The 27,890-nt window shown below is 43.2% G+C and overlaps 1 protein-coding gene across 2 annotated transcripts in view; it reads left to right on the forward strand.

Annotated features, from left to right (window-relative positions):
* Nucleotides 1-4,019: 4,019 nt before the first annotated feature.
* LOC106564312 (autism susceptibility gene 2 protein homolog) overlaps nucleotides 4,020-27,890 on the forward strand; it is a 29,415-nt gene continuing 5,544 nt past the window's right edge. Inside the window, exons 1-9 of one of the 2 annotated variants that reach the window (XM_014130356.3) lie at nucleotides 4,020-5,193; nucleotides 14,954-15,169; nucleotides 17,246-17,338; nucleotides 17,472-17,498; nucleotides 18,194-18,223; nucleotides 20,031-20,079; nucleotides 26,000-26,336; nucleotides 26,439-26,659; nucleotides 26,818-27,047. In XM_014130356.3, coding sequence (XP_013985831.3) covers nucleotides 4,843-5,193; nucleotides 14,954-15,169; nucleotides 17,246-17,338; nucleotides 17,472-17,498; nucleotides 18,194-18,223; nucleotides 20,031-20,079; nucleotides 26,000-26,336; nucleotides 26,439-26,659; nucleotides 26,818-27,047 — 1,554 coding nt within the window. In that variant the 5' untranslated portion in view covers nucleotides 4,020-4,842. The remainder of the gene's footprint in view (nucleotides 5,194-14,953; nucleotides 15,170-17,245; nucleotides 17,339-17,471; nucleotides 17,499-18,193; nucleotides 18,224-20,030; nucleotides 20,080-25,999; nucleotides 26,337-26,438; nucleotides 26,660-26,817; nucleotides 27,048-27,890) is intronic. The other variant, XM_014130363.3, reaches the window with a different exon arrangement.

Consider the following 27,890-nt stretch of genomic DNA (forward strand, 5'->3'; position numbering starts at 1 on the left):
AATTAGAGACAACGATGACCAGCTGCCTCTAATTGGGAATCATACGTAAACCCCAACCTAGAAAAAAGAACCTAGAACACAACATAGAAAATGTAAACTAGACAAAAACCCCAACATAGAAAAAAGAACCTAGAACACAACATAGAACATTTAAACTAGACAAAAACCCCAACACAGAAAAAAGAAACTAGAACCAAACATAGAAATAAATAAACTAGACAAAACCCCCCAGTCACGCCCTGACCTTCTCTACCATAGAAAAATACGAGCTCTCTATGGTCAGGACGTGACACTATTCCAGTACTTGCATTTCTGAGCTCCAAATTCAAGTTCAAGTAGGCTACTTCAAGTCCCTTATATTTTTTTAAATTGCAGGTGTAACTGTCACATCTGCTCCTGCAATGCCCTCTACTGCTCATCCTGTGTCTCCTTGACCTGCCGCCACTCCCCCAGTATTCTCTCCCTCTCCCTTTTGAAAATCAGACATTTCCTTGATTTGGTGCTTGTAAAGTTATTATTATTATTGGAGCCAATTTATAAGTTCTCCTGCTCTCTTATAATTATCTGTGATTTCATTTTTTATCAGTTTTTGTGAGAGATGTGGTCACTTGTTTGTTTCCCACCGCTTCAATTGAAGGGACTGTGGTGTTAAATGCTGAGCATCTCTTTAGCACAGACAGACCTCTGCTCATCTTTACAATAATCAAATCAATATGCCTTGACCATGACAATTTAGAGTCTAAGGTGACACCAACAAGTTTAGTATCCTCAACTTGCTCAATAGGCACATCATTCATTACCAGATTTAGCTGAGGTCTAGAACTTAGGGAATGATTAGTACCAAATATAACGCTTTAAGTTCTAGATATGTTCAGGACTAGTTTATTACTAGCCAACCATTCCAAAACTGATAAGTACGACATATGTTCCTGTTTCTCACAAAAGATGGTTTCAGTTCTGTCCCTCTGTTCTGTGTTTCATATAATTTCACTGCAACTCATCAGTCAGATTTAATTACAAAGTAAACCATTGCACTCATAACAAAGGTCCGTCTGAAGTGTGCTTTAAGACTCAATGCTTTGGCATCTGGGAATGGCAACAAGAATAGAAGACACAGTCATAACCTTACCTTAAGTCAAGATGTATATTTTGTCGGCCAGCTAGCATCACCATTGCATCCAATGTAATAGGAGAGAAATGGGAGCACAATGAAGCAAATTAACATTAATGAGTATTGAATGTTTCAGAGCATACATGTCCCATTTGTAAATGCTCCCCAGCAGCCTATTGGAGCAATTCTGTACAAATTCAACTTACAGGACCTTTCTAAATAGAGCACTTAATTAGGGTAAACCCACAGTCTGTCAGTGCACCTCTAGAGGCCTGAGACACATGGGGAATGGGGGAATGTAGTAACTATTGCAGCACAGCTCTCACTATACAAGGATAGTAAATCAAAGAAGTTTAAAATCAACAGAGTTTGGAGACTGTTAAATGATAATAGAGCAAAATGTAGAACTGCAGTGATAAAGCCGTTATCAGATCAACTTTGTTCAGAAACCCAGAGGACAACAGAGAGGATGATATGAGCATCTTCATGCTTCATGCATATTTTAACATCCTGCTAAGGTTCCTCTGGGAGAGACTCAAACCATGGGCAGGCTCAATAAAGGCTGGATGTTACTGGTAATGGCAACCTGTGCATTAAGGAAGCTTTTCTACTATTTCCTGTTCCTGAGGCAATTGTAGCAAGACACTTTGAGCACTAACGTGAATCAATGTAGGTCCTACAGCTATGGAGGTTTATTTGTTTTCTCGGCACAGGAATGCCGATGCCGAGCATGCTTGTGCATCAGGATTAGACCTACAACTTTTGAATATTTTCTGGCCTAGGCTGCACCGGACCCTTCTTCCCGACAGCTAAAGGTCCCAAAGCTACTGTGCATGTGCGGGATTCCCTACTTTACGCACAGTCTTTGCTCTGCTCGTTCGCCTGCACAGAGAACAGGATAGGCCTACATTGCCGAATGCTACTAGTTTAATAAAGTTAGATCAAAGCTGAATCAATGTCTGCAAGATCACATTATGATCTACATTATGTACACATTTCTGTGGCCTCCCTTCACATTTATCACTACCAGTTTTACTGGTGAAACATCCATGCAGTATCTGCATGCCAACCATTTCATCTCAATCAGTTTCATGGGGATATGCATTTAGATCATGTAGCCTACAGTGAGCGAATGGGGTTAACTGTAACATACACTACTGTTCAAAAGTTTGGGTCACTTAGAAATGTCCTTGTTTTTTAAAGAAAAGCATTTAAATAAATTCAATTTGATCAGATAATACAGTGTAGACATTGTTAATGTTGTAAATTACTATTGTAGCTGGAAACGGCTGATTTTTAATGGAATATCAACATAGGCGTACAGAGGCCCATTATCAGCAACCATCACTCCTGTGTTCCAATGGCACGTTGTGTTAGCTAATCCAAGTGTATCATTTTAAAAGGCTAATTGATCATTAGAAAACCCTTTTGGAATTATGTTAGCACAGCTGAAAACTGTTGTTCTGATTAGAGAAGCAGTAAAACTGGCCTTCTTTAGACTAGTTGAGTATCTGTAAAGTCAGCATTTGTGAGTTCAATTACAGGCTCAAAATAGACAGAAACAAAGAACTTTCTCCTGAAACTCGTCAGTCTATTCTTGTTCTGAGAAATGAAGGCTATTCCATGCGAGAAATTGCCAAGAAACTGAAGATCTCGTACAACGCTGTGTACTACTCCCTTCACAGAACAGCGCAAACTGTCTCTAACCAGAATGGAAAGAGGAGTGGGAGGCCCCGGTTTCAGTAGAACGTTTTTTGTTTCTGGACAATTTGAGCCTGTAATAGAACCAACATATGCTAATACTCCAGATACTCACCTTGTCTAAAGAAGGCCAGTTTTATTGCTTCTTTAATCAGGACAACAGTTTTCAGCTGTGCTAACATTATTGCAAAAGGGTTTTCTAATGATCAATTAGCCTTTTAAAATGATACACTTGTATTAGCTTAGCTTACACAACGTGCCATTGGAACACAGGAGTGATGGTTGCTGATAATGGGCCTCTGTACGCCTATGTAGATATTCCATAAAAAATCTGCCGTTTCCAGCTAAAATAGTCATTTACAACATTAACAATGTCTACACTGTATTTCTGATCAAGTTGATGTTATTTTAATGGACAAAAATTAGCTTTTCTTTAAAAAACAAGGACATTTCTAAGTGGCCCCAAACTTTTGAGCGGTAGTGTACCTGTGTTTTGTTTCAATCACAGCACATATTTTGCCTTGTGCCGCGCACTGTCATAAGAAATTAGGTGCCGTTTTTTTGTCTTACAGTAACGTCATACTATGCTATTTTATTCCGTTCTGTTATGTAGAATAATATCATTATGTGATCTTGCAGATATTGTCTCGGCTTTGATCAAACCATATAACGAGAACCATTTGCCAGAGTAGCCTGTTCTCTGAGCAGCCGAACGAGTAGAGCAGAGTATGTTGGGAAGAAGGGTCCGGAAAAGTTGGATCTGTGGCCACTCCGATTAATTTAACACTGCCTTAGTTAAACACATCGTAGGCAACATTTTCCCATTAGTAATAGGTTATTATGCAAAAGAGAGAATCCATTTAGAAAAACTGTTTTGCTTGTATTTATTCATGACTAATGGTGAAATAAATTAATCACATTCCCTCAAAACCCGTTATTTCACCATCACTAACTCTTTTTTGTTGTTGCTTGTTTAAAGTATCAATAAGATCTGCCTATTCTCAGCCTAGGCTACTCAGTGTTGTAATAAACTCCAAACCTATATTAATGCAGTATAAAGAACAGAACTAAAAGCAACCTTTTCAAGCAGTACATAGGGTCATGAAAGGGTACATCTTTCACCTCCTCCCCTCAGCGTTAATTCGCTGATCATTTCAGGCACTTCCGTGCAGAAGTGGCGGAAATACGTCAGTTGTTCACGGTACTGGGATTTACTGTACAACCGAAAATGCAATGTAGGGCGAAGTGGGGAAGTGGGCTTTAACTCTAACGTGTTTTTTTTAATTTTTTTATACACCATTTACACAACATTTTACTCAAGATCAACGGGCCATTCGAACCAACCATATCAACCAAGGAAAGAGGAATTCGAGGCTGGATTTATTTAGAAACAATACCGATTCAGGAAAGGCGAATCGTTTTCTGACTGAGGTTTGCTTACTTTGGCGTGAAGATTGACAAGCTTTGAACAAATCGCCTGAGAATGGATGATTCTACAAATCACGGAATTTATTGAGTTGAGTGGATTATTCATGTGCCTCGCTTTTGCATATCTACGGCCAGAGTAACAATCAATCAATCGGCCAAACACCATCAAAAGTGAAGTGTTGTTTAGGCTATTTTACTTAAATAAACGGGATCCCTCTAGCCAAGCACAATCGTTCATGACTATAGATTTGGCCGGGCGGTGATGGAAGAAGAACAGTCCGACATGATACAGCGTTGTAGCTTCGTCTGACAGCTCGCTCTGTCGCAGCCAGACAACAATTGCAAGCAAAAAAAAAAAGTTGCAAAGCAAGTTAATATTATTGTAAGAGTTACAATTTAGAGTTCTCCCACTCTCTGGGCACAACAAAGTAACAATCTGCTGTTGTGGTGGTCCAATTAGAAAGGCAGCCACGGTTCGCATTCAAGTCGAAACCAACCTTCGAAAATGTTCTTGTCTGTTATTGTTGGATCGAAGATTGTCTCAGATCGTTTATTTAATTTCTAAAACAAAGCAAGTGCTGTTCTGCACACTTCTACTTCACATGGACAAAGAACGAATTTCGCTCTGTTGTGTGGCGATCGCTTCGACTCTGAGTTCTAAAATGGACGGGAAAATTAAGCGCAGCCGGAGGTCAAGATCTCAACGAGACCGCGTGCGAAGAAGGGATGCGATTGACAGGAATGACCAAAACCGGAGTCCATCATCTGGCTCCGACCTAGGGCAAAGCCCGGTCAGGAATAAGGCCCTGTGTAATTATGGAAAAATGACCAACTTGCATTATGTCCGGCCCCCGCGTCCCTCTCGGAAAAAGAGACGAGGGTCAGTGTCTCAGGAGGAGGACATTATTGATGGATTTGCCATAGCCAGCTTTCTCAGTCTGGAATCTTTAGAGGTAAGAACGTTGGCCTATGTTGTTGTTGTTTTTTGACACACGTTTGTATGTTTGGACATGATACACATAAGTCGATGACATCTTCCTGCGTGGCCCACATCGCTCAAGATCTCCGCCAGGGTCATGTGCAGTTGACGCAGTTATCTCCATTGTGAGTTTATTAGCAAATTTATTGTAAAAGTTATGTCACAGCCTATACAGTGTTACATAAAATGGTTATCTACACTGTAATTACACTGTACCTGCCTTGTAACAAGGTTTTCAGGACCCAGGATATTGCTGTAAACACACATTGGTTGGTTTGCAGGGCCAATATGCCAAGAGGCTGATGGCTGAACATATGCTGTTAGGTTACTATTGATTTATCCCAACAACAACCATTATGATGCTTTGAGGTGTCACTCAGTCCATGTGTTTCTATAGATCAGATTTACTTCCATTCCAGAATATGTGTTTCTGGAATACAGATTATTATTGATGCACTACTGCACACTGGCTGGTTTGGTCAATGTCATGATAATTCCCGGGGTTTGGCAGAGAGAACTGGTAGATGTCACACATTTTGAATATGTTCTGATTTGCTGATGGTCCAAAAATGGAAAATCAAAAGTTGTAAACTGTAGGCCTAGGCTTGACCCATTTGATATAAAACTCCTCTCTTGCTCTTAAATGCTTCCAGGTGCAAGGTTCATCAGCTAGAGTATTAGTCTATGTGATTGTTCCACCTTGCCCGCTCGGGGATTCAAAACAGCGACCTTTTGGGTTACTGACCCAACGCTCTTAACCTGCGAGGCCACCACAGGGACATGTGTCAAAATAGATACAAAATAGACAATAATAAAGGCATTGGGGACGTCTATGTGCCTGAAATGCTTGAAGAGGACATTTTTCTCTTAATGCTTTCCGCCAGATGGTGACTAACAGTAAACTTGATAAATGGTATCTAAGTGACACTGTGTGAAAGACAACCCAGCAGTAAAAAGCCAGAGCTGACTCAGTGATTGGTGCATATGGCCCTGACAGAATACTCATCATCATTCTGATTCATTCTCTGTCTAGGAAGAGAAACTTATTGTTATACCAAATGTCAGGGGTGACAAACAAGACAGGACTCAACACGATCTTCTGTCATCGGTAATGATGGTCTTTATCCGTCCCTGTCAAACCTTGCTTCTCAGAGGTGTAACTCATGGAATTGCTTTGCTACATGACTACACGGCTAATACACGGCTAACTACATGAATCACTGTAGAAACAGCTGCTTCATACAGCTGTTGCATATTGTCAACATGATTTCCACTATATTCTGGATGAGGATGACTGTAGACTGATGATGGCTCCAGCTCAAAATGACCCAGGCCTGGATTTGAATACGAGGCCTGTATAGTTGTATAATGATTGTTGTAGTGAGTGCTGTAACCTAGACGGTGTAACTCACCAGGGCGTGACTCTGGGATGTTCTGGCCCACTGTATGTTTGTTTACACAGGGTTAGTTTAATTAGCTCTGTAACCAGCTAGTCTGGCTTTGGCACAAGTCTAGATGTGGATGATTGGGTGACGCCTGCAGCAGCTCTACCCTTTAAACGGTGAACCGCTTCTCTGTTATACGGTCTGTTCTCTTCTCTAGCTCTGCTCTGGCAGCAGGGAGAATCTCTCCCTGCTCTCCCTCTTTTATGATGACTGAGCTCCTAGGATTTCACCAGATAGAATTTCATTAATACTAAATCTAGGATTAGTCATTTGTTAAGCGAGCTGTCAGACTGTTACAAGTGTTTAGTATCCTACTGCAGTAGGGCCCCCCAAGCAGACATTTCGACACCCTATTTGCAGTAATATAATGATATGTTTGATGTATTCTCGGAGTCCGTCCTCCCGGTCAGGTGTGTACTGTACTGTACTGTACACCCCGGAGGTGATACCATGTAAGTAACGGTTTGATGTATTCTCGGAGTCCGTCCTCCCGGTCAGGTGTGTACTGTACTGTACTGTACACCCCGGAGGTGATACCATGTAAGTAACGGTTTGATGTATTCTCGGAGTCCGTCCTCCCGGTCAGGTGTGTACTGTACTGTACTGTACACCCCAGAGGTGATGCCATGTAAATAACTGTTTGATAAACACTACCAGTGTGTCAAAAGCTAAATGGTAATTGAATAGGATGCAGCACGTGAGAAACACTGTCGAGAGCATTCTAAGGACACTGCTCTCAGTTTATTTTTGTGTTGCTATATTCAAGATTATTTCTGTGGTGGAACTTGTACAGGTAGGGGTACAGTGGTCTTATTTTATCAAGAAGCATATCATTGAACTATTCCAGCTATTGATTGGTAAATCTTTCTAGAGGTTCTTTATTACAGCCAAGGCCCTGCTGCATAGTTAACGTGCACCAGCCTCCCGGACCTCTGGCCCATCTGTCCAGCTGAGAGCTCTCCAGGCAGTCAAGAGGGGGAAAGGCTGCTGCCCCACAGCTCCTTGTCTCTTTGTGGTGTTTGCCTGCCTGTTCGGATGACGCTCTTTACAAGTTCCTTGTGTGGACAAGATTGAGGAAGGGCTTGGCTTTCAGGGGACCTGCAAGGGTTTTTAAACAAGCAGGTGTCACTTGTCTGTGTATGTAAAAGTGTTCACTGACAGCTGATAATACGGTGTGCTTACAGGGAAGCCGTGCTTTTGCTTTCATCCCTTTTTTTCAGTAGAATCAATCTTCTAGTTCTAGGAACACTGAAAATACCTTTCCGTGGCCTGTTCAGTTTGCCTGAATGTAGTCCCACAGCCAGGTTAGTGTGTTACTCCCTCAGGCACTCATTGATTTACCCTCCTCTATGTTATCTGTCCTTGCCATCCCCCCTAGTCTCCAGCTAGACTGTCATGTCCAAGGATTACATCCGCCTCTCTTCAGCATGGTGGAAGCACAATGACTTCACTCAGCCAAATAATGCTGAACGTTTCATGTTTTACCCTTGTTCGTCGCAGTTCCACATAATGGACAACTTGCAGGGCTGCAGGCCGCAGTTGTAAAAAGTGTGTGTGTGTGTCCATCTCTCCCTGGGCCCACTGCCCAGCCAGGCTGTGAGACAGGAAACAGGCTGACTCTCCCTGCCATAAACCCCCTCTGTCATTTCCTATCCTTTGTTCTGCTGCTTGTCGGCTCATGCTGTAAATAAACCATCAGTCGTCCTGAACGGCCTGGAACTGACATGGAACACCATTATGTCTGTCTGTTGCAGCGACAGACAGACTGACTGACAGAGAGAGACAGCGAGTTTTATTTAGAAAATTAATATGTAGAATGTGCTGCTACTGCATGACCTCAATCCACTGGCTTAATAATGACTGTTGGCCCCATTTAGCGGATAGGTACTATTTAGCCCTGATAAGTAGGGCTATCTGCCGAATATGATACAGTTCCAAATTTAGAGTTCCAGGGCGCAGAGCAACCACTGTTGTGCAAGGCCACTGTGAATAGGTTCTCTGAGGAAAAGTCCTCGTTAGGTAATGATGGTGTCATCTAATTGTCTCAGTACCTGGCAGAAGAGGGTAGGCATTCATCAAGCCACTATAAACAGCCGTCAAAGATAGGCTAGAGTAAAACATGACTGTGCTATGTCTGTATTGCCTAAACATACACTGAGTGTACAAAACATTAAGAATACCTTCCTAATATTGAGTTGCACCCCCCCTCAGAACAGCCTCAATATGTCGGGGCATGGACTTGACAAGGTGTCAAAAACATTCCACAGGAATGCTGGCCCATGTTGACTCCAATACTTCCCACAGTTGTGTCAAGTTGGCTGGATGTCCTTTGGGTGGTGGACCATTCTTGATACACAGGGGAAACTGTTGAGCATGAAAAACAGTTCATGAAACAAACTGGTGCGCCTGGCACCTACTACCATACCCTGTTCAAGGCACTGAAATCTTTTGTCTTGCCTATTCACCCTCTGAATGGCACATTAACACAATCCATGTCTCAATTGTTTCAAGGCTTAAAACTACTTCTTTAACCTGTATCCTCCCCTTCATCTACACTGATTGAAGTGGATTTAACAAGTGACATCAATAAGGGATCGTATCTTTCACCTGGTCAGTCTACAGTTGAAGTCGGAAGTTTACATACACTTAGGTTGGAGTCATTAAAACTAGTTTTTCAACCATTCCACCATTTTTTTGTTAACAAACGATAGTTTTGGCAAGTCGGTTAGGACATCTACTTTGTGCATGACACAAGTGATTTTTTCCAACAATTGTTTACAGACAGATTATTTCACTTATAATTCACTAAGTTGACTGTGCCTTTAAACAGCTTGGAAAATTCCAGAAAATGATGTCATGGCTTTAGAACCTGATAGGGTAATTGACATCATTTGAGTCAATTGGAGGTGTACCTGTGGATGTATTTCAAGGCATACCTTCAAACTCAGTGCCTCTTTGCTTGACATCATGGGAAAATCAAAAGAAATCAGCCAAGACCTCAGAAATAAAATTGTACACCTCCACAAGTCTGGTTCATCCTTGGGAGCAATTTCCAAATGCCTGAAGGTACCACATTCATCTGTACAAACAATAGTACGCAAGTATAAACACCATGGGACCACGGAGCCGTCATATCACTCAGGAAGGAGACGCCTTCTGTCTCCTAGAGATGAACGTACTTTGGTGCAAAAAGTGCAAATCAATCCCAGAACAACAGCAAAGGACCTTGTGAAGATGCTGGAGGCAACGGGTACAAAAGTATGTATATACACAGTAAAACAAGTCCTATATCGACCTAACCGGAAAGGCGGCTCAGCAAGGTAGAAGCCACTGCTCAAAATTGCCATAAAAAAGCCAGACTACATTTTGCAACTGCACATGGGGACAAAGATCGTACTTTTTGGAGAAATGTCCTCTGGTCTGATGAAACAAAAATAGAACTGTTTGGCCATAATGACCATCATTATGTTTGGAGGAAATAGGGGGAGGCTTGCAAGCCGAAGAACACCATCCCAACCGTGAGGACACGGGAGTGGCAGCATCATGTTGTGGGTGTGCTTTGCTGCAGGATGGACTGGTGCACTTCACAAAATAGATGGCCTCGATACAGCCCTTAGCCGTGGTATATTGGTCATATACCACAAACCCCCAAAGGTGCCTTATTGCTATTATAAACTGGTTACCAACGTAATTAGAGCAGTAAAAATAAATGTTTTGACATTTATGGTCTGATATACCACGGCTGTCAGCCAATCAGCATTCAGGGCTTGAACCAGCCAGTTTAAATTTGAGATAAATTCCTCTCAATAATCTCGCTGTAAAAAGAGTGAGTGTAATAATGTGGGTCTTGAGGATTGATCATGTTTGTTGTCTGTTTGCTTTTGTCAGCAGTTCAAAGTTCTGATTAGGATCACTTGTCAGTGTCTGTCTTTTATCTGATTCACCTGAGCTGACAGTGCAGATAATGTATTGAGTCGATGAACAGTAAGTCAGACAGGATTCTGTATGATACTGACATCGCTCTTATGCAGGACAAGATCAGTCTATAAAAGCACAGAATGTCCTTGAATGGATCTGTACTGGGCAGAAGAAGCAATCACTCATTGTTTCACACAGTTATGATTACATTTTTATTTTATTTTATTTAACCTTTATTTAACTAGGCAAGTCAGTTGAGAACAAATTCTTATTTACAATGACGGCCTACCCCGGCCAAACCCTAACCCGGACGACGCTGGGCCAATTGTGTGCTGCCCTATGGGACTCCAATCATGGCCGGTTGTGGTACATCCTGGAATCAAACCAGGGTCTGTAGTGACGCCTCTAGCACTGAGATGCAGTGCCTTAGACCACTGCGCCACTCGGGTTTCTCCACCTCCCTGGACTGTTACCAAGCACGTCTGATCAAAACAATCACTGCTAGCTTGGCTCTGAATAGCATCAGGCACACACATCTGTTGAGAGGCAGAGGGAGAGAAACTACTCGAACCCAAAGACCAAACAAGGGCTGAATGAGAGAGAGTGGGTGAAAATAATCTGGGGTAGATTTCCAGCTACACTGAATACAATAGGCATGCAACCTCTAAGAATGAAGACAGCAGGGACTGTAGATGGTCTATATTCTGTGATATATGGACAGAATATACAGTTGTGTTTACATATGGATCTAGGTGATAATAAACTGGCTCCATTTTCCGCCCTTGTGTTTATCATTACTGTAGGATGTGACACAAGAAAGTGACATTATGTTCTATTGCAATTTCATAATGTTTCTTTTTTGGCCACCAGTACCTCCTTTAAATATGTTTGACAGTTATGTGACAAAGTAGCCTACACATTTAGACTTGTAAGGCAAAGCCATGGCAGTGTCAGAATGTTTATGACTCGTCTTCAGTCCATTACTGGTGCATAAATTGCTCGACTGATTGCCCAGTCAGTGCAGGTCCAGTAATTCAGTGGCAGGACCCGTGACCTCAGGCTGCTGGACGTGTCATGGGAAATAGAGAGTGTTATGCTGACCACACAGCTCGCGTTGCAAAATAAATGTACACATACATGTTATTAAATCATTGCAACCACACTGCTCTTGTGAGTCAATGAGCATCTGCGTAGGCAGGTGCTAAAATATAACTTGGTTCTATTTGTGATGCTTGACACACTGCAAGTCCCGCCTCTCCCATCTCCTCATTGGTTTTTAGGAGCAAATACCTACATGGGTGATTGAAAGATGACCTGAGGTACACACTCCAGTCCAGTTGGTGGTGGTAATGCACCTTAAAGTTGGTTGCCAACTGGCATATAAAGTCCAAAGAAGAAGAAGCCTGAAGGAGGAGAGATTACTTGAAATTAACTCTGTTTCCCCGTTTATCTGTGGATTAATTGTCGGAGTAGAGGACCTTGTGCATTTCAGGTAAAATAACAACCCAATGTTTATATCCCAGGAAAAATTAGCTAGCAACAGCAAGCTAGCTAGCTAAATTGCCATAAATGTTTAATGCTTTTTGACCTGTCCCCAAATTAAAATAGTTGGTTCAGAGTTGGTTTTGATATTTCAACCTGTGTTTCCTGATCGCGTCTGGTGTGGGTGGACAAAATCAACATGTCTGGTCAGAATGTTAAGTGTCTAATTACCACTTAATTATGTGTAACAAGTACTGTAGGAAATGACACACAAACTCCATTTCAGCATTCAAATAAAGCGATTATGAACCTAGTGTATCTATAGCCACTCAGTGGTGTAAAGTACTTAAGTAAAAATACTTTAAAGTACTACTTAAGTTGTTTTTGGGGGTATCTGTACTTTACTATTTATTTTTTGACTACTTTTACTTCATCACTACATTCCTAAAGAAAAGAATCTACTTTTTACTCCATACATTTTCCCTGACACCCAAAAGTACTCGTTACATTTTGAAAGCTTAGCAGCACAGGAAAATAGTCTAATTCACACACTTATCAAGAGAACATCCCTGGTCATCCCTACTGCCTCTGACCTGGTGAACTCATGAAACACATGCTTCATTAGTAAATGATGTCTGAGCGTTAGCGCATGGCCCTGGCTATCCGTACATTAAAAAGCAAGAAAATGGTGCCACCTTGTTCGCTTTATAAAAGGAATTTGAAAAGATTAAACTTTTACTTTTGATACTTAAGTATATTTTAGCAATTACATTTACTTTTGATACTTAAGTGTATTTAAAACGAAATACTTTTAAAGTTTTACTCAAGTCGGATTTTACTGGGCAACTTTTACTCAAGTCATTTTCTATTAAGGTAGCTTTACTTTTATTCAATAATGACAATTGGGTACTTTTTCCACCACTGGCCACTCTACAGATGGCATCTTTAAAAGTCAGGGGCATTTAAAGTGAACCTTGTACCAGAAGATGATGGCCTATAGTGCCATGTGATTGAACAGTTCCTAATGACAGAAAGCGGTCTAGCTGGGGATGTATGGATAAATGGAGTGCTTGACCTATGGACAGGCTGTTACCAGTATTATCTCTGTCGTGGTCAGGAGGATAAAGACAAATGATCTGTAGACCTGTAGCTTTACACACAGTTCAGAATCATGAATCTAATGCCAGGAACGTCAAGATCTGCTGGGTCTACTCTCCTACAGTGCAGTGCTTAAATCAATGAGCATAGGAAGGAACAACCGTAGTCATATATTTCACTGTAACAGATCTCTCTGGATCTCTAGAAGGAACTGTGCGCTACTGTCTTGTTCGATATCTTGTCATGGGAAAATAGCTCTCTGAAATTAGCTAACTATTACTCTGATAAAGGCATATTAGCGGATGCTATTAGCTTTATACAGTTAACTGACCGACTCTCTGTACCCCTGCTTGCGTTGCGTCTTTGAAATCTATGTCACATCAATAGAGTTAATGATTTACAGAGCCGTTAATGGAGGCTGAAGCAGCGCTTACTGTGCCAGTGGCTGATTGGATGCAAATTGGATTTGAACAGCCTACTGTAACAAGCCGCCTTGTTTCCCGAACCACTTGTATCTCGTGTCCTTTGTGGAACGTTCGCAGGCCAGGTTATGTTCAGCTACCTGGCGAGAGCTGATATGTGAGGTCTGATTGCAGAAGCTGTGGCACACGAGCTGCTAATAGCTTGATGTTCATGACCTTCTGTCCACCGAGGAGAGACCGTGTTATAACATGCATGTTACTGCCACTTTTGGCTTCATGGATGGTGAGAGTGACTGGATGGAGGTACGAATGTGATAGTGGAACTTGATGAGAGCCCATCCACTGAATCCTTTGTAAGCCGCTGGGCTTTACCTGGGATTTAGGGCCAATGTTCGTTCTCAAAGCCATTCTCACTGCAAACCCTAACCTGGATTTAGCTGGTTTCACCCTATTTTATTGAGTGTAGCTGGCAAAACGGATCAACTACCCAAGGTTATTTTCACCCACTCTCTCTCACTCAGCCCTTGTTTGGTTTCTCCCCCCCTGCGTCTCCACAGCTGTGTGTGCCTGATGCTATTCAGAGCCAAGCTCAGTGATTGTTTTTATCAGACATGCTTGGTAACTGTCCAGGGAGGTGGAGAAACACAGTGACACATCATTTACCACACGCCGCTAGTCTTTTAGCAGTGCCATGAATATTAATATCACTATGGCAATGGTTCTGGAGATTACACTTGTGCCATTAGGTCACTTGTTTTCATGGATAGCTGAAGCTGTAGGCAGGGGGGACGCTGAGCAGGGAATGCTCACAGTTCACACTCGTTGGCTAAGTGAGATTAGTTGTGCTTGCATTGAACAATACCCCAAAAGCCATCGGGGGAGGGGAGCATGTATTCAATTGCTCCTTTCCAAGATCTCACCGAATTCTGTGTCTTAGATGACCTGTAACTGATTCTTGTTCATGTCCATTGCTTGCCTCCACTGTGCTTGGTAGTATATATATCAACACCACTGACAACCCACTCACAGGCCACTGGCATGGTTAGTCCAGGGGCATTTAGCTCAGACTGCCAAACGCCACAGCCTGACAATGGGTAGCAGCTGGCCGCCAATATTCTAGTCTCACAGGCCTGCCTCATAGGATATGACCTCAATACACAACCATGCCCAGAAGCATCATGAGCTTTGGCTTTTCTTCAATTCCCTTTTTCTTTATGATGGGTTTTTATTTATGTACTAGAGGTTTTGGAAGGATTTCCTTGCCGCCTTATCATATTGACTCAGTGTAAGCATTATCATCATTCATACCGAGGTGGCTCTCCTTCTGTGCTGTACATATTAAGCCTCCTTTGTGTTTGCTCTTTCGTAGGTGGCTCTGAGGAAGAGCACAAAGAGCCTGAGGTCGCAGGGGGGCAAGGAGAAGTGGGAGAGCCAGGTGCTGAAGAAACGGAAGACTGAACAGACTGCTGAGGGGGATGTGATTCCTGTGAATGGATTCACTGACAATCGAGCTGACTTTGAACATGAGCAGGATGGAGAGAAGGAGCAAGGGAAGGTGAAAAACAGATCAAAGAAGAGCAAGCAGGTAGTCTATGGATCAATTAACCTTCATTCTATTTTAATGACTATGCTCTCCTACAAACTAAAACCTGTCTACATTTCAGTCATTTAGCAGACGCTCTTATCCAGAGCGACTTACAGTAGTGAATACATACATTTCATACTTTTTTTTTTTGTACTGGCCCCCCCGTGGGAATCGAACCCACAACCCTGGCGTTGCACACACCATGCTGGCGTTGCAAACACCATGCTCTACCAACTGAGCCACAGGGAATACCTCGTATTGTCTACCTCGTATTGTGTGTGGGCATTTTGCCCAGAGAAGTAAAAGGTCTTACAGTTTGTTTTCGTTTTGGTTGTTAACCTAGATAAGCAGCTATATGTTTATTTGGAGTTCTTCCTTAGCTGTTTCAAGTCATTCACTTTAAATCCCACAGTTTTCTTTTTCTAATGGTGATACGGCTTTTGTCCTGTAAAAAAAAAAGAAATGGCTCCATCGTGAGGTGTTTAATTGTCGGCACCAGCCAGTCAATGAACTGTGTTATCAGGTTCATTTCCGAATCTTCCCATCCTGTTATAGTAATTACTTCACACAAGCGTGTCTGCTTTGCAGGGAGTTAGGAGAGTGCCACACAGGAAACAAGGGCCAATAAAGAGACGAGATAAGGTGCTTTGTGAAGAGCTTCCTCCTCAGCGCAGTATTTGTCTGTGTTTGTAGCAGAGAGCACACCAGGCACTCACAAACTTATGCCCACTTCCATATCAGTTCCTGGCCTAGCCAATTCCCGCACCCCAATCTGTATGTGTCGACCAGATACTACTTGTTTTAAGGTATTGCCTAGATGACCCCTTGTGGATCTCTCTTGTTCTGAACAGTATGCAAAACAGTATGTTGGGTGGTAGCCTCCTATGCAAAACAGGACACAGCTATTATCAGGTTTGTTTCAGTGTATTTTGTTCCTTGAATTTACTGTTTATCTTAGCACACTGTAGGTAAATGGGATCTACTCTACAAAAGGGATGAAACCTACTCACACTTGATCAATCGTGTCACTGAAGCAACATCCGGAGTGCTGTAGGAAGTAGAAGGACCTCAGATAACATCCTTTCTCAGATAACATGTACTTTGCTAAAGCACATTGACACAGGACGTTCACTGTGTCAAATCAAGTCATGAGACTAGCTGGATGACATGTTCACTGCCACCTGGACTATTTAAGTAAGTCATTTTTACACACACACACTTACATTTTAGTCATTTAGCAGACGCTCTTATCCAGAGCGACTTACAGTAGTGAAGGCATACATTTCATACATTTTTTCCCGTACTGGTCCCCCGTGGGAATCGAACCCACAACCCTGACGTTGCAAACACCATGCTCTACCAACTGAGCCACACGGGACCTAGACATACAGTGTTCTGGGCCTGCCTGTCAAAGCAGTGAAGTGTAGCAGCCAAAGGAATGCTGCAGGATGGGCTGAACATTATGGAACGGTAGCTTTAAACCATGAAACCCCAGATCTACACCACATTATTGTGCTGTTCCTGTTTAATCACTTCATTCTGAGTTTTCAGTCAATATGATTTCTCTGTTTTGTCCTGAAACAACTTGTGATCTCTTGAATCAATATCTGTATAAAATCTGCATTATGCTGCATGGATCATTCAAGGTCTCCATTCCAACCCAATGTTGGTGTGTGTGTGTGTGTGCCCATTTATGCATGCACTGCATTTATCTTGCCTTTAAAGAAAAGCCAGCTCTGGCTCGGAGTTGGGCCAGGGCCAGGGCTAGGGCTAATTGCCCATCACGGTCAGTGAATGAGTCTGGACATGAACTCTGCTTATTTTAAATCGGGTTAACTGTGTCATTGAAATGGATGTCCTCACTGATGTGTAATCACTCATTCCTGTAATACACCAGTGCCCTCTGGTGGGCCAGATTCTCATCTGGGCGGAGGGGCTATGGGCTGGTAAATTCACTGTCTTCCAACTCAATGTTATGTAGATAACCCTGGACTCAAAGACATGATGAAAATTAGTTAAATTGGAAGCCTTTGAGTGTGTGATTGATCTGTCCTCTGGGTCTGTCCTGTCCCTCAGGTGAAGGGGCTTCTGGGAAGGCAAGGCGGAGCCGAGGTCACCAGAACACAGGGCACGCCTCAGAGAAGCAACTCTAAAGAACACCACAGTGGGGTATGAACAGTATTGTCTGGATAAAGGGATTTTTTTGTGTGTGCCAACAACAACCTATTGACTGATTACAGAAGGCATTTATCAGAATCTGTTATAAGCCCTTGCTCATGAACATTATAATTTCTTTCCACAGAGCTCATTCTCTGGTCGGGGCTATTCGGTGAGTGACTTCAATCCTTTCTGAGAGAATGAATGTCCCCTATGTTACCTATGGTACTGCTCAGAGTATGAGGATAAAACCGGGTCTGTGATTAGCCCGTGCATACTGAGAAGAACAGTCTGGAACAAAATGTCCTCATTTGCTGGAACAAAATGTCCTCAGAAGCTAACAGGCTGATATTTAGTAATGTAGCTCAACAGGTGTCATGTCAACACGGATTAGTGATTTGTATATCTGAGTGACACGTTGACAGTGAGCGGGACTTGAGGGAGGGACTGACACATGATTTATCAGTGGTTTTCAGTCGAAATTGACCGTCTGATATAGTAGCTCACAGTTGTGTTGCTGCGTCGCCTGGCGTGATGATTCCTTTAGCGCGAACTGTTCAGTACACACAGCAGTGAAACACACGTTGGTGACTTGGAACGAGGTAACAGACCTAATGCATAATAATGTCCCCTTTCTCCCGCTCGGTTTCATTCTCTCGCACACACACTCTCTCTCTCTCTCTGACTTGATATGTAAACAGACTCTTCTAGGCATAAACACATTTCTACTAATCTAACCATAATATGGATCTCCATGTTTTTTATTGGCATTATTTATAGATGCATTTAAAAAGTGTCAGTTTGAGTGTTGATGGATGAAGCTGTTCTCATGAATTAATGCAGCGCTTCGCATCCTTTCTCCCGCAGTGTGACAGTGAGAGTGACATCGATGACAAGGTCAGATAAACATTCTCACTTCTCAGAACTATTAACTTATCAGTCCTCTACATGTTCTGTTATGTATTTGTGTATTTCCATCTGGGCTGTCAGCTGGCCAGGCTGTATTGTACTGAGTGGGGGGGGGGGGGGGGGGTCCTCCAAATGGCAGACAGGGTTGTGATGGGGTCAGATGTTTTGGCTGACCTTTTTATTTAATAGGTCAGGGCAGCGTAAACAGTGTGTGGGGTGTCTTTGGTCTCAGTGGTGGTCCTCCTCCATCCTGAGCAGACTATTTTTGGGACGTAGTTGACGTCAAGGAGGATAAATGGCCACAAACTCTAACTTGTGTTTTGGTACTGGTTTGTGAGTGTGACGTTCAGTCTGTGTGTCTTACGGACATTATAGACATTTAACTCTGTTTTAAATGTCTACATGTTAATAATGCCAGCTCTCTTTGATTGCATTATTGGATTTTGATCTAAGGAATGCGCTGAAGCTAACTTGATTACACTGTGAATATCATTAGGGCTACTTACGAAAGTAAGGACGTTCTAATTATCATAAGAAGTCTCTGTTATTTCCTCCATATGATCTATTTATTTTTGTCAGCAACCTCCTATTAAATATGGAGGCTCCAAAACTGAAATTGAACTCATGACAGAGGTCATATGAACCCGATTACGGTAATGTAGCATTTTGCAAGGTTGTTAATCAACTGATGGATTCCAGGAATATCTGGAAATAAGGTACTTACATTTGCAACACGAAAGGAACCTCATGATGGTTTACCACAGCTGAATTTCCGCTGAGTTCAACAATTTGATTTAGCAATTGAATCTGGTTAGTTTGATGTCTATTTGATGTCGTTAGTGTATAATCATGCGCTTTCCCAGCATCCGTATGATTGACACTTTACAAAGGACAGAATGCTTAAAGATGAGGAATACACAGGAGCACATCAAATATAATATCACTACATAGTTTATTTAAGTGTGTGTGTGTGTGTGTGTGTGTGTGTGTGTGTGTGTGTGTGTGTGTGTGTGTGAGTCCTCTGCTGCCTGGTATGACAATCTGGCCAATATTCAGCAATGTAATTAGAAACATACTGTTTTAAATGTAATTTATGGATTAGAATAAGATACTTAGCTACTAAGTTAATTTGTGTCATCCACTTTCTAATTTGTTTTTCACAAGGTAAATGTCATGGGCATTTACGTAGTGCTCTTACATGAAAGAAATGACTGATTACATTAATTGCCTCTTAATGTTTAATCTATGTTCTGATGCTTTTTATTATACTGTCAAAAGATGCATTCATTGAGCTGTCACATACTACATCAAGTTAGAATGGTTTCGATTTAATCTCATTCAGTTTCATTTAGAAAACTTTCCCTCTCATGTCATTGGACTGGGTTCACCAAGAGTTATGTCTCACCTTTTGTTCCTCTGATCTCGTTTTCATTCATTTTGCATTTCTATTTTAGTCATTTAGCAGACGCTCTTATCCAGAGCAATTTACAGTAGTAGTGAGTGGATACTTTTTCATACTGGTCCCCCATGGGAATCGAATCCACAACCCTGGCGTTGCAAGTGCCAAGCTCTACCAACTGAGCCCCACGGGATCATACATTCATTGGGAACTTGAACACACCCCCCTGAGTGTGGAGCTGACGTCGAGTCTGGGAGTGGAGCAAGAGCCAGCATACCGGATGGTCCTGTTGATCGAGTGCTGTTAAAGATTACCATGGAAAAGCAATCACTTTTGGCGACAGTTCCAGCACCAGACTCAAAATCCTAACATTTTTATTTTCTCCTTTTTGCTCAGGTTTCAGGGATTGAGTTTGAAAAGCTCTTCACACTAAGGACAGCTAATGGTAAGAATGTTTTCTCTCTCAATTTTTTTTGGCACTTGACTCTCTGTCCTTGCTTAGCTGTTGCTAAACAGAATAGATATATTTGTCTCAGTGACATGCTCTTATACGCTTTTTCGGACATTCCATTTCTGTTCACTTGAATAAGGGCAACATCCTTATTCAAACCACACAGTTATCAAGAATTACCTAATTGTTGTCAAGGTGTTGTGGCCATTGTAGTTTAAGGATACCCACACACTCTTAATTGCACAACGTGGTTTGACACTGAATGTCACTCTACTCTGTGGAAAGTCTCTGAGCTAGAGGGGATTTATGTTGAAGTAAAACAGAATAATGATGCAAGTGTTTTGACAGAGATGTGTGTGCATTTGAATGTGTTGAGTTGTGTGAAATAGTTGATAAATGCTTTCTACACAATATTTTAGCTATGAATTGGATTGAACCTCCACTTTCAGTGGCTTTAGCTGCTTCATTGGGGCTAGGAAGACGTGATGTTTGGAGTCACACGTCATTCTCAATGAGACTACTGGCTCAAGCAAGTTTGTTATCTACTTCAATATTCCCTATTATCATCCTTAGCATCTCTTAGCAAGTCCATATTGTGATCTAACTATAGCTGCAATTCAACAATTAAGTGCAATTTTCACCCAAGAGAATACCTCTCAAAGCAACATCACTGAATGGTATTTTTCCCATTCAGTATTCTTTACCCGACTAAGTTGTTGTTGCCTTATATGGGCAGCTTGATTGATTGTGTTCTCTTCACAACCCACGATTTCTTAAACTCAAAGCTCATTAGAACTAACATGGTCACATTTCGCCTCATTTGGCCTGAAAGAGCCAAGCGGAGACGCGCATCCAGGGCCAGGCAGCATAAAGCATGCTCTAATCCCACTGGCTGGCTGGCGGTGAGAACCTTTTAGAGCTGAGCCAGGGGTTTAATATGCCTTGTGAAAGCGATTAGAAGGTCTCTATTTAACTCTCCCTACCTCCAAGCTGCTTGTGGTGGGCTTTGGAGAGGGCATTTGTTGTTTGCTTTGGAGGTCTCTCATTGAGTCTTCCAATGAGCCGTCTGGACTTCAGCCTATTGAACGTTATGATTACAAAGAGTGCTAAACACACCACTAGTCTCTCCCCAGGGCCCTCGGGTTTTGTCAGAGCTCAAAGACTGCAGGGAGTAGAGACTAGTGTTGTTTGGTGCTGGGAAAATAGGCTTTGTTGAATTTAATGATAATTTTCTTACACTGTCTGGCAGTGAATGGAAAATATAATGGTGCAACTAACAAATTGTGAGCACTTTGTAATATGAACATGCTCATTTTCCCAAGACATGAACCCACTGGCTGTTATGAAGCTGCTCGTTCGTTGCCTCATTGTTGTTTATAGATGTAGGCCTAGTATTCAGTCTTGGGGGCCACAGGACTAGGGCTTTTGTCACCAGACAACAGAGATTAGGAGCTATTCACCACTATGAATGAAGGTTGTTTTAGCTAAGCATGAACACATACACCACATGACCAAAAGTATGTGGACACCTGCTCGTCGAACATCTCATTCCAAAATCATGGGCATTAATATGGAGTTGGTCCCCTCTTGGCTACTATAACAGCCTCCACACTTCTGGGAAGGCGTTTCACTAGATGTTGGAAGATTGCTGCAGGGACTTGCCTCCATTCAGCCACAAGAGCATTAGTGAGCACGGGGCATTGTCATGCTGAAACAGGAAAGGGTCTTCCCCAAACTGTTGCCACAAAGTTGGAAGCACAGAATCATCTAGAATGCCTTTGTATGCTGTAGCATTAAGACTTCCCATCACTGGAACTAAGGGACTTAGCCCAAACCATGAAAAATCGAATGTTATTTGTCACATGCACCAAATACAACAGGTGTAGACCTTAGAGTGAAATGCTTACTTACAAGCCCTAACAAACAATGCAGTTATATATACTGCTCAAAAAAATAAAGGGAACACTTAAACAACACAATGTAACTCCAAGTCAATCACACTTCTGTGAAATCAAACTGTCCACTTAGGAAGCAACACTGATTGACAATAAATTTCACATGCTGTTGTGCAAATGCAATAGACAACAGGTGGAAATTATAGGCAATTAGCAAGACACCCCCAATAAAGGAGTGGTTCTGCAGGTGGGGACCACAGACCACTTCTCAGTTCCTATGCTTCCTGGCTGATGTTTTGGTCACTTTTGAATGCTGGCGGTGCTTTCACTCTAGTGGTAGCATGAGACGGAGTCTACAACCCACACAAGTGGCTCAGGTAGTGCAGCTCATCCAGGATGGCACATCAATGCGAGCTGTGGCAAGAAGGTTTGCTGTGTCTGTCAGCGTAGTGTCCAGAGCATGGAGGCGCTAAGAAATAAAAGTAACAAATAATTGAAGAGCAGCAGTAAAATAACAATAGCGAGGCTATATACAGGGGGTACTGGTACAGAGTCAATGTGCGGAGGCACCGGTTAGTCGAGGTAATATGTACATGTAGATAGAGTTATTAAAGTGACTATGCATATATAATAACAGAGTAGCAGCAGTGTAAAAGAGGGGGGGGGGACAACCAATGCAATAGTCTGGGTAGCCATTTGATTAGATGTTCAGGAGTCTTATGGCTTTGGGGTAGAAGCTGTTTAGAAGCCTCTTGGACCTAGACTTGGGGCTCCGGTACCACTTGCCATGCGGTAGCAGAGAGAACAGTCTATGACTAGGGTGGCTGGAGTCTTTGACAATTTTTAGGGCCTTCTTCTGACACCGCCTGGAATAGAGGTCCTGGATGGCAGGAAACTTGGCCCCAGTGATTTACTGGGCCGTACGCACTACCATCTGTAGTGCCCTGTGGTCGAAGGCCGAGCAATTGCCATAACAGGCAGTGATGCAACCAGTCAGGATGCTCTCGATGGTGCAGCTGTTGAACCTTTTGAGGACCCATGCCAAATCTTTTCAGTCTCCTGGGGGGGGGGGAATAGGTTTTGTCGTGCCCTCTTCACGACTGTCTTGGTGTGCTTGGACCATGTTAGTTTGTTGGTAATGTGGACACCAAAGAACTTGAAGCTCTCAACCTAGTCCACTACAGCCCCGTCGATAAGAATGGGGGCGTGCTTGGTCCTCCTTTTCCTGTAGTCCACAATCATCTCCTTTGTCTTGATCACGTTGAGGGAGAAGTTGTCGTGGCACCATATGGCCAGGTCTCTGACCTCCTCCCTATAGGCTGTCTCGTCGTTGTCGGTGATCAGGCCTAACGCTGTTGTGTCATCGGCAAACTTAATGATGGCCTGGCCGTGCAGTCATGAGTGAACAGGGAGTACAGGAGGGGACCGTCAGGAAGTCCAGGATCCAGTTTCAGAGGGAAGTGTTTAGTACCAGGGTCTTTAGCTTAGCGATGACCTTTGAGGGCAGTATGGTGTTGAACGTTGAGCTGTAGTCAATGAATAGCATTCTCACATAGGTGTTCCCTTTGTCCAGGTGGCAAAGGGCAGTGTGAAGTGCAATAGAGATTGCATCATCTGTGGATCTGTTAGGGCGGTATGCAAATTGTAGTGGGTCTAGGGTTTCTGGGATAATGGTGTTGATGTGAGCCATGACCAGCCTTTCAAAGCACTTCATGGCTACAGATGTGAGTGCTATGGGTCGGTAGTCATTTAGGCAGGTTACCTTAGTGTTCTTGGGCACAGGCACTATGGGGGTCTGCTTGAAACATGTTGGTTTTACAGACTTGGACAGGGAGATGTTGAAAATGTCAGTTTAGACACTTGCCAGTTGGTCAACGCATGCTCGGAGTACACATCCTGGTAATCCATCTGGCCCTGCGGCCTTGTGAATGTTGACCTGTTTAAAGCTCTTACTCAAATCGGCAGCGGAGAGTGTGATCACACAGTCGTCCGGAACAGCTGATGCTCTCATGCATGTTTCAGTGTTACTTGCCTCGAAGCGAGCATAGAAGTAATTTAGCTCGTCTGGTAGGCTCATGTCACTGGGCAGATCTTGGCTGTGCTTCCCTTTGTAGTCTGTAATAGTTTGCAAGCCCTGCCACATCTGACGAGCGTCGGAGCCGGTGTAGTACGATTTGATCTTAGTACTGTATTGACGTTTTGCCTGTTTGATGGTTCGTCGGAGGGCATAGCGGGATTTCTTATAAGCTTCCGGGTTAGAGTCCCGCTCCTTGAAAGTGGCAGCTCTACCCTTTTAGCTCAGTGCGGATGTTGCCTGTAATCCATGGCTTCTGGTTGGGGTATGTACGTACAGTCACTGTGGGGACGATGTCATCGATGCACTTATTGATGAAGCCAGTGACTGATGTAGTGTACTCCTCAATGCCATCGGAAGAATCCCGGAACTGTGCTAGCAAAACAGTCCTGTTGCTTAGCATCTGCTTCATCTGACCACTTTTTTTATTGACCGAGTCACTGGTGCTTCCTGCTATAATTTTTGCTTGTAAGCTGGAATCAGGAGGGTAGAATTATGGTCAGATTTGACAAATGGAGGGCAAGGGAGAGCTTTGTACGTGTCTCTGTGTGTGGAGCAAAGGTGGTCTAGAGTTTTTTTCCCTCTGGTTGCACATTTAACATGCTGGCAGAAATTTGGTAAAAAGGATTTAAGTTTCCCTGCGTTAAAGTCCCCGGCCACTAGGAGCGCCGCCTCTGGATGAGTGTTTTCATGTTTGCTTATAGCGGTATAGAGCTCATTGAGTGTGGTCTTAGTGGCAGCATCGGTGTGTGGTGGTATGTAGACAGCTATGAAAAATACAGATGAAAACTCTCTCGGTAGATAGTGTGGTGTCGCTATCTACAGACCCAGATCATTATTCCTCCTCCACCAAACTTTACAGTTGGCACTATGCATTGGGGCAGGTAGCGTTCTCCTGGCATCTGCCAAACCCAGATTCGTCCGTCGGACTGCCAGATGGTGAAGTGTCACTCATCACTCCTGAGAACATGTTTCCACTGCTCCAGAGTCCAATGACGGCAAACTTTACACCACTCCAGCCGACAGTTGGCATTGCGCATGGTGATCTTAAGCTTGTGTGCGGCTGCTCGGCCATGAAAACCCATTTCATGAAGCTGCCGACGAACAGTTATTGTGATGACAATGCTTCAAGAGGTAATTTGGAACTCGGTAGTGAGTGTTGCAACCGAGGACAGACGATTTTTACACACTTCAGCATTTGGCGGTCCTGTTCTGTGAGCTTGTGTCCTACCACTTTGTGACTGAGCCGTTGTTGCTTCTAGACGTTTCCACTTAACAGTTGACTGGGGCAGCTCTAGCAGGGTAGAAATTTGACGAACTGACTTGTTGGAAAGGTGGGTTCCTATGACGGTGCCACGTTGAAAGTCACTGAGCTTTTCAGTAAGGCCCTTCTACTGCCAATGTTTGTCTTTGGAGATCATGTGCTGTGTGCTAGATTTGATACACCTGTCAGCAACAGGTGTGGCTGAAATAGCCAAATCCACTAAGCTGAAGGGGTGTCCACATACTTTTGTATATTTATAGTGTATAATAAGTTTCAGTATTTATTTGAAGTGGGAAAGAATATTAAAGATGCACTCTGCAGAAATCAGTCTGCCATTTCCTGGTTTCTAACATTTTTATAGTTTGCCTAATTTCAGTTTATGTGACAAAACAAACAAGCAAGTATATAACCAAAAATATTGTATTTTCAGCTGTTTGAAGAAGAAAAAAAAATACAACTACTACCAGGGTACAAAATCGAATGTAAAAGACACAAAAAATGAAACTTAAGAACGGGAAGCATAGAAATAGCGCACATAGACTTTTTTTCAATGAGAATGACAGATCTATAACAACATTTCTATGTGAATTTGGTCAGTTGGCCACAAAAAGTTTCATATTGCAGCTTTAAATGACTCTGTCAAACTGTGGTTGGTAACCCATGTTCTCTGGTTGCTCGTAGACATAGGCGTTGATAAGAGGGACGAGACGAAGGTGTGCAGCTCTGCCACAGTGTCAGGTCTACAGCGCAGCCAGGACCAGAGCAGCGACACACCGCTCGATCTGCCTGCTGCCAGTCCCGCCCCTGGCTCTCAGCCTGCAGGCAGCCCTGCCCCTGCAGCCCCTCTCACCAGCACCCGCACCACCAGCCCACTTCCTGCTGTGTGTGTGAAGAAGGAGAGGACGTCCCCTCACAACACGATCACCCCAACTCTGCCAGGGTCAGGCCTATCCCAGGTCAAGAGAGAACCATTGTCACATCACCAGGGCCATCCCCTGTACATTGGTCTCCACAACAGGTAGGACATGGCATTGACTGTACTTGTTCAAACCATTTCATAATACTGATATCCTAGATGAGGTGATATTTATTTACAATCTTGCCTTTCTCCTCCCTACAGCAGCAGCATAGAGGGATCCCGCAAGCGAACCCTCCCGCCATCCCCCCACCTCGGGCACCATTCTTCTCCCTTGCCGGCCCTCCCCCTGTCCGTCTCGGAGTTGCCCGCACCCCACTTCTTCCTGCCAGTTCACGGGCATCGCCGCCCGGCCATGTTCACAAGCCCTCTGGGATTACCAACCAATGGCATCGAAGGACACTCCACTGAAGCAGGCTACTCAGGTAAGAGGCTTGAACAGTAAAGGAGATGGATATTGAAGGAACCGTATAGGAGATTGATTGGTGTTTAGTGTACAACAGGTGTAGGTGGTGATACGGGTTGTGGGTGAGAAAGAGCAGTTTTTGTCAGAGTATGACCTTTAACCTCTCACCCACAACAGAGCACGACCTACTTCGCCAAGAACTGAACAACCGTTTCCTGGCGCAGACTGCAGAGAGGGGGACTGGCTCGGGGCCACCTCTGCTGAGGACAGAGTTCCACCAGCACACACACCAGCACCAACATCAACACCAGCACCAGCTCACCTTCTTATCCTACCCCAATGGTTTGCCTCCTCCACCAGGCATCCTCTCTACAACCCCAAATATGGGTCGTACAGCTGACCTAAATGTAAGTCCAGTACATGGCCACCACAAACTGCTTCATGTGAGGTTAAAGGGTAACTCTCAACCCCAATTTCAGCTTTTGCCCAAACCCTTCAAATAAAAAAATATGCATTCAGGTGAGAAGTTGTGGGTGGGGGGAATTGCTCATAATTATTCATTTTGGGGGTGGGTAAACATAGTTCTACCTGATCCCAACACCTTTTCACTAAACCATACTTACCAGAAGTCCACTGGCACGCTCTGATAATAAAATGATGTGCATCATGAGCAAATACAATCAATTCAATCCAACCTGCATTGCAGTGTTTACGCAGTAGCTCTTTTTCCAATGGTCAAATGAACTCAGATTGGTCTTGGGTACTGTATAAAAACCTACAACTACTTCCAGGGTGACCCCTCTCACAGGTATGCTTTCACTTTTCCGAATTAGAAGTGTGTGGGCACGGGATGAAAATAGTAAATAAAAGATTTGATTCATGTGGGATAAGAAATAGCAGTAATTGAACTATGAGTCTACTGTCTTACTGGACTGCGCCACCAATCATTCATAGCAGCTGGGGAAAAACACAACGAGTTGACATGACCACCATTGTCATCTATTTCTTGTAATGATGGATGTAGCTACGAATATAAACATATAATCCTCATAGCCTAATTGTGTTTTTTCCTTCGTAAAAGGAGGAATGGAACTGTAAGCACAAAACTTTGAATTTGGTCATATGCAGAAAAGTGCCTTACTGCATTTTGAATTTTGTATAACGTCAGTAGTCCTAGTCAAGGAAGCATCTTGCTTTTACAGTGAACCTTGAGCTGGTACCACTCAGCATATCTAGAAGGGAGTGTATTT

The sequence above is a fragment of the Salmo salar genome, chromosome 01, assembly GCF_965601325.2.
Source record: "Salmo salar chromosome 01, fSalSal1, whole genome shotgun sequence".
NCBI lineage: Eukaryota > Metazoa > Chordata > Actinopteri > Salmoniformes > Salmonidae > Salmo > Salmo salar.